The 13,322-nt window shown below is 38.2% G+C and overlaps 1 protein-coding gene across 6 annotated transcripts in view; it reads right to left on the bottom strand.

Annotated features, from left to right (window-relative positions):
• rapgef2b (Rap guanine nucleotide exchange factor 2b) overlaps positions 1-13,322 on the bottom strand; it is a 357,783-nt gene that overhangs the window by 150,410 nt on the left and 194,051 nt on the right. The window contains exon 1 of one of the 6 annotated variants that reach the window (XM_059964955.1): positions 12,853-12,958. The exons of the other annotated variants lie outside the window; for them this stretch is intronic. Within the exon in view, the coding sequence (XP_059820938.1) occupies positions 12,853-12,912 (60 nt within the window). The 5' untranslated portion in view covers positions 12,913-12,958. Of the gene's footprint in view, positions 1-12,852; positions 12,959-13,322 lie in introns of those variants that run through there. 6 annotated transcript variants of the gene reach the window in all.

Genomic DNA, 13,322 nt, shown 5'->3' with positions numbered 1-13,322 from the left:
CATCAACTATCAGTGATAAAATAACTACATGTTTAGCACAAACTCATCCAAATGATGCTACTTAGAAACTGTTTCCTCTAAGTGCAGTGTAGTATCTAAGAGTCACACAACTGACACCAGTTAGAAACTATTTGGAAACAGATTCCTGTCCCAATTAAGTGGCATGGTGTCCCAAATAAATAAAGGGAATCCCTGCTATTTTCTGGATTAGCTTTTCTTCTTTAATTGGGACAGCCGCTTATTTGGAACAACTCTTGAATCCACTGTCTTTCCAATTAATCAGAATCCACGATACTTCCAAATCAGTATGATGTGCATACAGAAAGAAAGTTGCACATGAAGCTATTATCCTTTTTGTTGGGAGGTGTTTCAAGTTTGGTAGGTACTGTGAGAGTAGCCAAGGTGAGTAACTGCAGTGCACATTGTTAATCGTACACACTGCAGCAATAGAGGGAATTAACATTTTGGGTGTCAATCAAGTTGCTTGCATTGACCTGGATGATGTTAAGATCCTTAAAAGTTGTTGGAGCTCATTCAATATAATATCACATAACTAATTTGTGTCTTGTGATGATAGAACAGCCTTGGATAAAAGCCCATCATCTAACTTGTACTTCTAGCCTGAATAGTTATGTGGCTGTCCAGTTTTGTTTCTGGTCAATGATGAAATCCAGGATATTGAGAGCCAAGGCCTCGGCAGGACTCAGCACAAGTAATGCCGTTAAAGGGGAGAAAGCAAGACTCTCATTTGTTAGAAATAGTTATTATCTAGTACAGTTTGGTATAAGATTAACTTGCACTTATCGTGCCCATAGCTAAATGTCTTCCAGATCAAATGTTGAGGTGGCACAAATGGAATTAAGCACTGATAATCACCAATAAACAGACCTATTTTTAACCTTGTCATGAAGCAACTGAAGATACCTGGCTTGAATAATACTCCAAGAAATTCCAAGTTCAAAGTTCAAATTAATTTTATTATTGAAGTACTTATATGGGTACCATATACAATCTTGAGATTCATTTTCTTGCAGGCATTTACAGTAAAATACAATAGAATTTAATGAAAACAATAAAGACTGATGAGCAACCAATGAGAAAAAGACAACTGTGCAAATAAAAATACTGAGAACATGAACTGTAAAGAGTCCTTGAAAGTGAGGCTGTATCTCGTAAAATTAGTTCAAGGTTGAAGGTATCCATGCTGTTTTCGGAGCCTGATGTATATAGGGTAACAACTATTCCTGTACCTCCTGGGACCCAAGACCTTTGTACCTGCTGCCCAATGTGGTAATAGCGAGAAAAGGGCATGGTCTGGATCATAGGGGTCTTTGATGATGGATGGTGCTTTCTTGTAGGTACACTCCATGTATAATGTACTCAATGGTGTAGTGAAGTCCAATAGCAATGTCCTAGGCTGGGACTTAGTAGGGAACGTCAGTTGTGATATTCCATTATAAGATTATGATGGAATAGTCAGGTATGCTGTCTACAAGATATGATCTTGCACATTACAACAATACTGTGCTGTCATTTGACAGGTCTGTGGGACTGTTTTCCCAGTTTAGATACTAGATTCCAATAAAGTGGATCCAGTTAATTAGGACACATTGGGACCAGTACATTTTGGCCAATTAAGTGGCTACCCCAATGAACTGCTTTCATAGAAATAGTTAAAAAGGTATTAAAAAAAGTCAAAACTACCATTTAACTGAGTAACAATATGTGCTGAAATGAAATACATGGTCAACGGCTCTTCAAGTACTCATCCATCCTCCATCCCTCTGTCAAGCACCTTCTTGACCTCCACCATTACTGAGCAGAACATTTTTGATTTCCCTGTATTGCTTTATGCAACTGTCTTAAATCTATGTCCCCCTATCATTTTATTGCTTGTTGTGTTCTGCCGAGAATTGTGGCAATGCTGTGTTGGCACCAGAATGCATGGCCACACTTGAGGGTTGCCCCAGGACACCCACAGGTGTGTTGGTTGTTAACGCATCAACACTTTTCACTGTGCTTCAATGTACATGATAAATAAACTTGAATCATAAATCTCGATGTTGGTGATGGTCCTGGTGGAAGTTAAAGTACTGGGGGCAAATTATCCCATTTGCACCAAATGGTACAAGAATTGAGTGTTGTTGGAGCTACACTCAGCAGATAAATGCTGATTATTCCATTATTCCTGGTTTGTGAAAGTGAAGGTGGAGCTTAGGAGGGTGATGGCATCTAAAGGCAACTCCTCTGCTTGCATCTTCGGAAACAGCTGTACTTCTATCGTTGATATTTCTTTTTCTCCCTTTCAAGGTTCACTTGAAGACCCTGACCTGGAGTTACATGCTGGCTTCCGTTCTTTGTGGAAATGGGATGCAGCTGCTTTCTATATGCCAAGGTTGTGGCCTGGTAGACGAGTGCGCCTTCAGGTTGCCGGATTTTCATGACTCTGGAGGCAAGCGGATTCAAAGCTCGTGCTGTCACCTGATACGTCGTGGGAGAAGGAAGACTGTAAGCAGCGAGCTGGCTGCTGGCTGTGTGCCCAGAGATCCGAGTTCTTTGGGCACAGAGCTCGGAAAAAGCTACACAACAGACTTTTACCATCATAAGTCAGAGAGTTGCTTTATTACATCTCTTCCCCCCCACCCCCGCTTTGAAACAGGGACACTTCTTTTTCTCTTATTAGGAAGAGAGAGAGCCTGTGCTATGTCAAATTACTGGGTGAATGAGTAGTCTGTGCCTTGATGCTTTGCTGCATGCTTGTTGCTTAGTGGGGGTGCTAATATTTTATTGCTGGTAGGGGAGGGGTGGGGTATTTGCTTTGTTGCTGTTTATGTGGGGGAGTTGGGGGGCTTTGGGGTTCTAACATTTAACTGTCATTCATTCTTTAGGGCAATCCTCTGTTTTTGTAGATGTTTGCAAAGAAGAATTTCAGGATGTATATTGTATATATTTTTCTGACATTTTTCTGACATTAAATGTACCTATTGTACAAGCTTATTGTATGTGATATAAACTAAGGATAGATTAAAAGAAAACTGCAGGCAGAAAATCAAAGTAACATTTTTTTAAAATCAGAAAGGTCACTGGCCTGAAACATCAACTCTATTTCTCCCTCCAATGACCTTGCCCAACCTACTGAGAATTTCCAGCATTTTGTATTTACATTTCTGCAGTAGTTCATTTTTGGTTGAAAAGGAAAATATACTGGTTCCTACAAGATGTCAGTTAAGTTTCCACTCTTCAGGTCCAAGTCAAAGGAAAAGGTAAAGAGCTGGAGAAGGAGGAATCTGACAGAACAGCAGGGATCCACAGGAGAAAAGGAACGAGGAGGGGCACCATTGGGAGGTGGCCAACTATTTTAAATCCAATCCCCATTCCAATATGTCAGTCCATGGCATCTTCTGCCACAATGATGCCACTGTCAGTTTGAGGAGCACAACCTGATATATTCCATTTAAGTAGCCTCCAACCAAATGTCGCAAACATCAATTTTTTTCAACTTCCAGTAATTTCTCCCTCCCCCTTCCCTCTTCTCCAAATCCTCACTCTGCCCCCCCTTACCTTTTCTCCTCATCAGCTTATCACAACGCTCCCCACCCCTGTGCCCCTCCTCATTCCCTTTCTCCCATGGTCCTTCTTCTCTAGCCGTTAACCTTTTTCACCTATCACCTCCCAGCTTCTTACTTCATCCCTCTCTCCCACCCACCTGGCTTCAGCTATCACCTTCTAACTATCCTCCTTCCCTTCCCCCTCACTTTTTTTATTCTGGCATCTTCCCCCTTCCTTTCCAGTCTTGATGAAGGCTCTCAGCCTGAAACATCAACTGTTTATTCATTTCTATTAATGCTGCCTGACCTCCTGGATTCCTCCAGCACTTTGTGCGTGTCACCCACATAGATACTGTGGTGAACAGAGTACATATTCTACAGAATGATTCACCTCCTTTCCATGATCTAATACAGTAGGTCATAGGATGGAACTCTATTCAATTTCTGGATGAGCTGTATTAACAATACACAACTGTGGTTTCATTGGCTAGATCTTCCAAATTACCATCTATATATTCCACACCAGTACTCATCTAAAAAGGCTGCAGAAAATCAATTATACTGAACTTTTTCAACCAGGACTCAGGTAGCAAGTTCCAGACTACAAGCCATCAGGCAGCAGAGTCCCATGACTAAAGCTTCAGACCACTCCAGATAGGATTCAGCAAAAAACAATTCAGGAGGTATTTAAAAAATGCTAAGATAACAAACAGAATGCAAAATAAATGAGGGATATGGTGTACCTGGATTTTCAGAAGGCCTTTGATAAAGTCTTGTAAGTGCAAAATTAAAGCAGAATGGAATAACATAGCATGAACTGAAATTGCGTGGACTGAAACAAGAGAAAATCTGCAGATGTTGTAAATCCAAGCAACACACACAAAATGCTGGAGGAACTCAGCAGGCCTTGCTGAAGGGACTCGGCCTGAAACACCGACTGTACTCCAGCATTGTGTGTTGCTAGCATGGACTGAAACTTGGCAAGAGAAAGAGCTGGAATAAATCGGACTTCCTTAGAGTAGTGGGCAGAGAAACATAGGGTAACAGTGGGACCAGTACTTGGACTCCAATATTCATGACATATTTGGATGCAGGGACCATATATTATTTCTATATTTCACAAAGTCAAAACTGGGTAAAATTGAGTGTTTTGAAGAGGATGCTGAGGGAGAGGGAGCACGTATGTATTTATTTATTTGAGATACAGAGCAGAATAGAACCTTCCAACCCTTTGAGTCACGATGGTTGACAATTCCCAGATTTAATCCTAGCTGAATCATGGGACAGTTTACAATGACCAATCAACCTACCAAACTGTAGGTATTTGAACTGTAGGAGGACACCAAGAGCACTTGGAGGAAATCCACATGTTCATGGGGAGAATGTACAAACTCCTTACCAACAATAGCAGGAATTGAACCCAAGTCACTGGTAATGTAAAGCACTAACCACTACACTACCATGCTGCCCCAACAATAACAGAGTCACTGCAAGCAATAATGGAGGTGTAAAGGATTTAAATGGAACAGGTTTTGAGTACAGGAGCAAAGTCATCTTACCGCATTAATATAAAGGCTTAGGGAGATCATGCATGAGTGTATCATATGCAGGCTTTGCTTCCTTATTTAAAAAACGGTATACTTTCCTTATAGGGATGACAAATATCCAGCATTCCTGGAAGGCAGGACTAACAAATGAGAAAAGACACCATTGAACAAGCCTTTATCCACCACAGTTTACTACAATAAAAAGGGATCTAATTTGAAATGTACATTATTCTGATTGGGGTTGAAGAAACCAGATATTGGTGGACATTTCCATAGTCGATATGGGAGAACAAAGAGACCAAATCTCGAAATATTTAGGACTGAAATGTGAAGAGATACTCTTCACATTAACCAAAGCCAGTGGTAATGATTTCCAGATTTTGATCATTTTAGCTAAAGTTTCATATGAATTTCCTTTTGATTTATAGTCATACAGGATAGACAGAGACACTTCCCCACATTGAATATTTATCTATTCTAATTCTGTTTACCAGCATCTGGCATGACAGCCTTTTATTTGGATTGGTGATTTAAATATACCTCTAAATAATTCTTAAATGCTATTGGAGCACCTGCCTCGACTCATGTAGATTTCCAGATTCTAACCACTCTCTTGTTGAAAAAATCCTTCTCAGATAGCCTCTAAATTCTTACACTGAAATTGTGCTCTTTAGTTAGGCTGTCCTTAAGGAGAGTGAATCCTTGTAAGGCGGAAGGTCCAGATGGAGTTCCTGGTAAGGCTCTGAAAATCTGTGCCAACCAACTAGTGGGAGTATTCAAGGACATTTTTAACCTCTCACTGCTACGGGCGGAAGTTCCTACAGGCAACAATTATACCAGACCCTAAAAAGAATAATGTGAGCTGACTAAATGACCCAAGATCCCTCTGATCCTCCACACTGCCAAGAATCTTACCATTATTATATTCTACCATCATATTTGACCTACCAAAATGAACCACCTCATAGTTATCTGGGTTGAACTCCACTTCTCTCATCTGGGTCATTTGTAAAAATCACGAAGAGTAGGGGTCCCAGAACAGATCCTTGAGGCACACCACTAGTCACCGACCTCCGTGCAGGATATGACCTGTCTACAACCACTCTTTGCCTTCTGTGTGCAAGCCAATTCTGGATCCACAAAGCAATGTCCCCTTGGATCCCATGCTTCCTTACTCTCTCAATAAGCCTTGCATGGGGTACCTTATCAAATGCGTTGCTGAAATCCATACATACTACATCGACTGCTCTACCTTCATCAATGTGCTTAGTCACATCCTCAAAGAATTCAATCAGGCTCATAAGGCACAAGCAAACACGAGGAAATCTGCAAATGCTGGAAATCAAAACAACACACACAAAATGCTGGTGGAACAAAGCAGGCCAGGCAGCATCTATAAGGAGAAGCACTGTCGACGTTTCAGGCCCAGACCCTTCATCAGGCCCTGCCTTTGACAAAGCCATGCTGACTATTCCTAATCATATTATGCCTCTCCAAATATTCATAAATCCTGTCTCTCAGGATCTTTTCCATCAACTTACCAACTACTGAAGTAAGATTCACTGGTCTCCAATTTCTTGGGCTATCTCTACTCCCTGCTTCTATATCGAGCTAATGAAGTCAAGTATCCCACACGCCTTCTTTACCACCTTATCAATCTGCTGTTAAATTCAAAGATCCTTGCATTTGGATGCTAATAGCTCTCTAATCCTCAATAAATTCTAAGGCCCTACAATTGATTTTATGCTCCTAACTTCCTCCAGCAATCATCTCCTGTTGATTGTTTGAATCATTTTTCTCAATTTACAAATGAACAAAGCAATAATAAATAACATTAACCTTACCAATTGTCACCTGCTTGCTATATTCAAGGATGGTCAGGCTACATTTGCTAAAACCAGAAGAGGCTGCTGAAATCTAGAACAAAAAGCAAAATGTAGGAAGACTCCAGTGGGTCAAGAACCTTTTCTGAAAGCATTTTAAATCAAGACTCTGCATCAGGACAGATGTGGGTTGCGATCAGAAATGGTGACATACTCCTTTTGCCTCTACAGACTATGACCACAAAATTCTTCCATTGTTCTACTCTTCTATACACTATTAGAATGTAAGGTACCATTAAAAGGACAAAAATCACTTAAATGTAAGTCTAAATATAAAATAATCAATACAGAGTGACATAAAACATGTCCATCTGAGCACTATGAACAAAACCTTTATAAGTACTTCTGTAAATTCTCAATAGTAGTTCATGTAACATGTCATGAAATTATTTTATAAAATGTAACAATATTACTATTATTCCACAACAGTAAAACCCTCAATATTTAATTTAAATTAATTTCTTTCACCCTAGAGCAAATACAATTATGCCCTTTGATTTACACCAGTATATTTCTGAATATCATTATAAGGTCATTTCCACTGGATGTTATATGGCAATTCAAAATGATCCACCATGAGTTCTTTAAACGAGTATCTTGATGACAATGAATTAATACAATAAATTTTGCTTATATGCCACAATACTGGAAGCAAATAGATACATTGCAACAATCATATTCATAAAGCCCAAATTCTATGTATTAAAAAGCATAAAATCCCAGGGACAAGAATGTTCATGAAATCAGAACTATAAGGGGGTCAGAATCAGGTTTATTATCACCAGCCTATGCCGTGAAATTTGTTAACTTAGCAGCAGCAGTTCAATGCAAAACATAATATAGAAGAGAAAAAAAGTAAATAAAATAAAAATAATAAAAAATAAGTAAATCAATTACATAAGTAACTCATTGTAGCAATATATAGAGAAATCATTACTGGCTGTGTTGGGAACTTGGAGTGACTCCCAATTTCTGCTGGCACTCCGACAATAATGAATCACCCACAGTTCAGGGTGGTGTGGAGAGGCTGTCTGAGAAGGCCTGTGTTGGGTGGACAAGATCATGTGATATGTCTCCACAGTACAGATCTATGGAGCTCATGCTACAATCTGGCTGGCTAGTGATTGGCAGCAGCTGCTCTGTGTTAACAGGCTGGCCAGTCCTGCCGAAGGGTTTGGCCCGAAATGTTGAATACACTCTTTTCCTAGATGCTGCCTGGCCCGCTGAGTTCCTTCAGCATTTTGTGTGTGTTGCTCAGATTTCCAGCGTCTACTGATTTTCTCTTGTTCCTAAAATCTCTCTTACTGTATTTTATTGAATATGATTGAAGCTGCTGTTTTTCCTACCTCTGTTTGGCTACACAGCTCTTTCTGGACCAGAAATTTCCCAAACAAATTCAGCAGACATCAACAGTCATTTCACTTACAACCAGCCTTGTGCAAATTGTTCCAAGACGACATTGCTAAATTTTTCAAACACTAATGCTGCTTTTTTCTGTAGTTCCGATATTATCTCTTGACCTTAACAAACTCTTTATTTAGCTTAAGGAACACAATTAGTTCATGGAGACAACAGAGTGGGTGTGAAGGGATACCAATAGTTGTTAACCTCAGAGTTGCCCTTAAAGGTCAAGGTTTTTTTTAAAAACATCAACATTAGTTTCAACCATCTACCAGAGTTCTCTGATGTCTTACAAAACTGAACACAACCAAATTGAACAGAGGGAAAAAAATTTTGATTTTTTTGAAAAAGTATTAATTATTTCAATAATGATGGAATTTTGAAAGTTATTCTAATGAAATTAGTTGAAGATTTTTAGGAAAACTAAGCCATTAAACAATAAGTAGAAACCCTTCCTTCATTCAACTAGGTGTAACAGTTCTTACAGCAAGAATAGCAATAAAATTGAAATTCTCATCAATAAAGCTGAAGACCACTTCTGAGGAATATCAGACTCTATAAGAGAGGCATTATCCTACCTCATGGCTCAATGAAAAAGTTCAGGAATGTTATCAATGGCAGACAAATACTCCTGAGGTGATCTTCAAAACTTGCATTCATTATTGACTTCATATACATGGATATCATTGTTCACTTGCACTATAAATAGGTGTAGTTTTTGCTTAAAAGTACTGTGCACTTCAAGACTTAACATGTTCTAAAGATCCACCATTTCCAGGAACGACCTGTCAACCCCATTTTGCAACTTAAAACTTATTTTTTCTTTCCCATTTCTGACAAAGGGTCTTCTGCTTGAAGCATCAACTCTGGCATAATGACTTTGAACCTATCTGGGTACCAAATCTATACAAAATATTTTAAAGTACATATTAGCCACGTGATCTGACTATAGTCCCAATATTAGATATACTTTGGTGACATCCATAACCCATTGTTCCAACATCAAAAAATAAATTATTAATTAAAATACTAACAGTAAAGATCCTGTCATTAATCCACAAGGAACACCACCAGCAACTTGTATTCATATACCTAGACCCATCAGGAACATTTTGCTTACAGGTATTTGACTAGCTCGAGCTCCAGTGCAGCAGATTTATTTTTAAAAAGATTCCATTACCGGTAGTTCATTCTCTTCCGTAGCTAAACCAAGTCCTCATTATCAATGTTCCCTCTAAGATGTGCGTGCGTGTGTGTGCGCACGCGCACATCTTTTGCTACTAGCGCACAAAGGAATTTAAACTGCGCAAAAAAGGATGTCACCTTCTAACTCGTCGGCATGTTAAGTATATTTCACAATGTACACAATCACATTTCCTTTTCTGGTTTCTGATGTGGATGATGTTGATAAGGTGGAGTTTGCAATGCTTTGTCTGCAAACTTTAGAACTGCCTTATTTATACTGTTTTTATTGAAATTATTGATTCACTATGTTGAATTCCAAAGAAGCAAAGGGTGTGAAGCGCAGAAGAATTGCTAGTTCATTTAAAGTTGAATGGCTTAATGAAACAGTGGAAACTGCTACACCAAAAGCTCATAAGGTCAGGAACGTGCAGCTACGAGAAATATTTATGTAGAATACAAAAACTGGTGTAACTTGCATGTATTATTGCAATGCAAAAGTTGCTGGAGAATTGGCTAATAGAAAGAAGTGGAGTGATATTTGGAAACTTGATTTTTTAAAAATGCCATTTAGCAAGCAAATTCAGTGCGCACGTGTTGTCACTGGGCAAAAAAATTGCACAGCACAAGAATGTTGACACAAATTAGAGGGAACACATTGCTTATTATTATTAGCATTACACTATCATACATTGGAAGATAGTCTAATTGCCCAGGTATCTAAGTATTTGGATAGACATGGGCTGATTAGGAATCGTCAACATGGCTTTAAGTGTGGTAATTCATTTCCAATCAACCTTAAGGAGTTTTTAAAGGATGTTACCAGGAACTTTGAAGCAAAGACAGTGGATGTTGTCCACATGGACTTTAGCAAGGCCTTTAATGAGAGGCTGGTTAAAAGGTTCAGTCACTTGGCATTCAGGGTGAGGTAGTAAATTGGATTTGACATTGTTTTCACAGGAGAAGCCAGACAGAGAGTGGTATATATGATTACCTCTCTGACTGGATCCCTATGACTAGTGTGTACCACTGGGATATGTGCTGGGTTTGTTGTTTTTTTTAAGTCACCTGTATCAACGACCTGGATGACAATGTGGTAAACTGTATTAGAAAATTTGCAGATGACATCAAGATTGGGGGCAAAGTGGACAGTGAGGAAAGCTATCAATGCTTGCAACAGGATTTGGGCCAGCTGGAAAAATGAGCTAAAAAAGGAAGATGAAATTTAATGCAGACAAGTGTGCAGTGCTGCACTTTGGGAGGACAGGCCAGGGATATGACTTGTACAGTAAATGAAAGGGGACTGGGGAGTGTGGTATAACAGAGGAATCTGAGAATACAGATCCATAATTCTCTGAAAGTGGCATCATAAGTAGATAGGGTCATACAAGAGAGCAGTTTTTGGCACATTGGCCTTCATAAGTCAATGTACTGAGTTACAGGAGTTAGTGTGCCATATTGAAACTGTACAAGATGCTAATGATGCCAATGTGGAGTAATACATGCAGTTCTGGTCACAAATACAGGAAAGATATCAATAAGGTAGCAAGAGTACAAGGAAGTACAAAGATAGAAATTTACAAGGATGTTGCCAGGGCTGGAGTTATAGGGAAAAGTTGAATGGGTTAAACTTTATTCGCTGGAGAGTAGGCAAGCAAGGGGGAATTTGACTACAAATTCTCTGGCACATGCATTTATAGGTGAAAGAACATAAACTGTATAAATTTTAATATTTTTCTACAGGGCACACAAAATTTAAGAAATAACTTGAACTGCTAGGTGAGAATCTGGAAATAATGGAGTGAAAACGCTACTTGTCTGAGTTTGGGAATCAACTAAATATAACACAAAGCCTTTTCCAGTGATGTGCAGAAAAGCATAAAATTTTGAGTGTATATTCATTAGAAATCAGTAATAATTCTTAGAAGTTTGAAACAGTCTTCACTTTCATTTCCTGCATGTTTACTTTTGGGGCAAATCCGCATTTCTTGTATTTTAAATATTATAAATGACATCTGCACCTCTTAATTGAATCTCTTTCAGTTCCAGTTACAATTTTACACCTTGACTTTCTTAAAACTGTGTAAAATAATTCACAAAATACAATGTGCATGAGAATTTTTTTTATCTTCTCAATAATCCAATTGTAAACAGTGATATTTCTAGCTAACCAGAATATCTAGGTTTGATATAATTGACCAAGTTTCAATTTTATATTCATGGTCCTATAAAAATTCAAAAAATTAATTGTTACCAGGACAAAGAACATCCCTAAGTAAACACTAAGTTCCATTTTTACTACGTCAATTTTGTCCATAATTCTGCAACTACATTAAAATCACTTGTTACGAAAACCACACCTCCACAGCATTGTAATATCAGCTTAAGCACTTGAGACAGAGAGATAATATAAGAAAATATAACCATGCTTTGTCAACCATAGTGGAGAGTTTCTTCTCCAAATGCAAATTATTTCTGAAAATGTAGAAAGACATCATCTTGCCAAAGATAACCATGAAAATACATACAGTATATTCCATATATAAGCAATGCAGAAATCAAAAAGTTGGCAGCAAACTAATAGAACGTAAAGCTCAACATGGCATTATCATTTGGATTGCTCATCAACTGCAAGTTTACTTGTTTTTGCTTAATTTGTTGTCTGTTCCTTATTACATTTGAAGTTGGCTATGGCCATCTGGGGCATTTAGAAGAGGCAACTTCAACTTGAAAATCACTTTAAAAAAAAACAAAATGTATCTTTCCAAAATGGATGCTTTGGAAGACATCATTTGCATCTTCTCAAACAGAAGTTAGATTTTTGTGTGTCATTCACAAGTTACACAAATATTAACAGCCTTTAAACGCCAAAGACCACTAATCTGTGCCAGAATATTCCCAAAATAACTGTCTCCGTTTTAAACTGCAATGAACAGTCCCTTTCTGCCTTCACTGATCAAAATACATCTGTAACACAACTTAGACATTCAGTCTACAAATATTGTGTCTTAAAATTAGGTGTATGAGTTCACAGCTACAGAAATAATAAAAACAGATCTCAACTGAACTCAATCCACACCAACACCACACAAATAAATTAACTCAAAAACAGCACAGCAAAGTAATCATAAAATGACAATTAGCTGAAGTAACACTCTTGCCATTAGGATTTCCATCATACTGAACACCATCACAAAAGATTCAACACCAAAATAATCAACTATTTTAAATGCATAAATATAAATATACAATAATTTTAATGACAACAGTAAGCAGCTGTAAAATACTCACTGTGTTTTTATCTTGCTGTCCCATGATTGGATGATTAGTTGCAATTGATAATGGTTTCATAATGCAGAAATGTGTGCTGAATTGAATTTAAACATCATGGACTGATTCATTTCAGCTCATCAATTCACCCATCACACCATGTAAATGCTGCAGCTGGCTATCATTACCAACCAACAGAATTTGATTTGCCATTAAAGCGAAAATCAGTGAAACAGATCCTTTTTTTTCCTCATATTTAAAAGGCTAAAAACTAAGTATGCCTCAAATATTAAAGAAAAAATAGACAATGTAAAAGTAGACATCTAGCTTTCTTCACAAGAGCAGATCCGTTGGCTGTGAGAAAACTAAAATGGCTGACCGCACAGACTCTCTCAAAAGAGCTTAATGCAGTAGTAGATTAGCTGAGGACTAGAAACCAGCCTACAGCATTCTGCAAGGCATTGTTAATACTCCCGTTTCATTCGCAACTA

Source organism: Hypanus sabinus, chromosome 3 (assembly GCF_030144855.1).
Source record: "Hypanus sabinus isolate sHypSab1 chromosome 3, sHypSab1.hap1, whole genome shotgun sequence".
Lineage (NCBI taxonomy): Eukaryota > Metazoa > Chordata > Chondrichthyes > Myliobatiformes > Dasyatidae > Hypanus > Hypanus sabinus.
The sequence above is the reverse complement of the archived record's forward strand: the minus strand, read 5'-3'. Positions and strand labels throughout refer to the sequence as shown.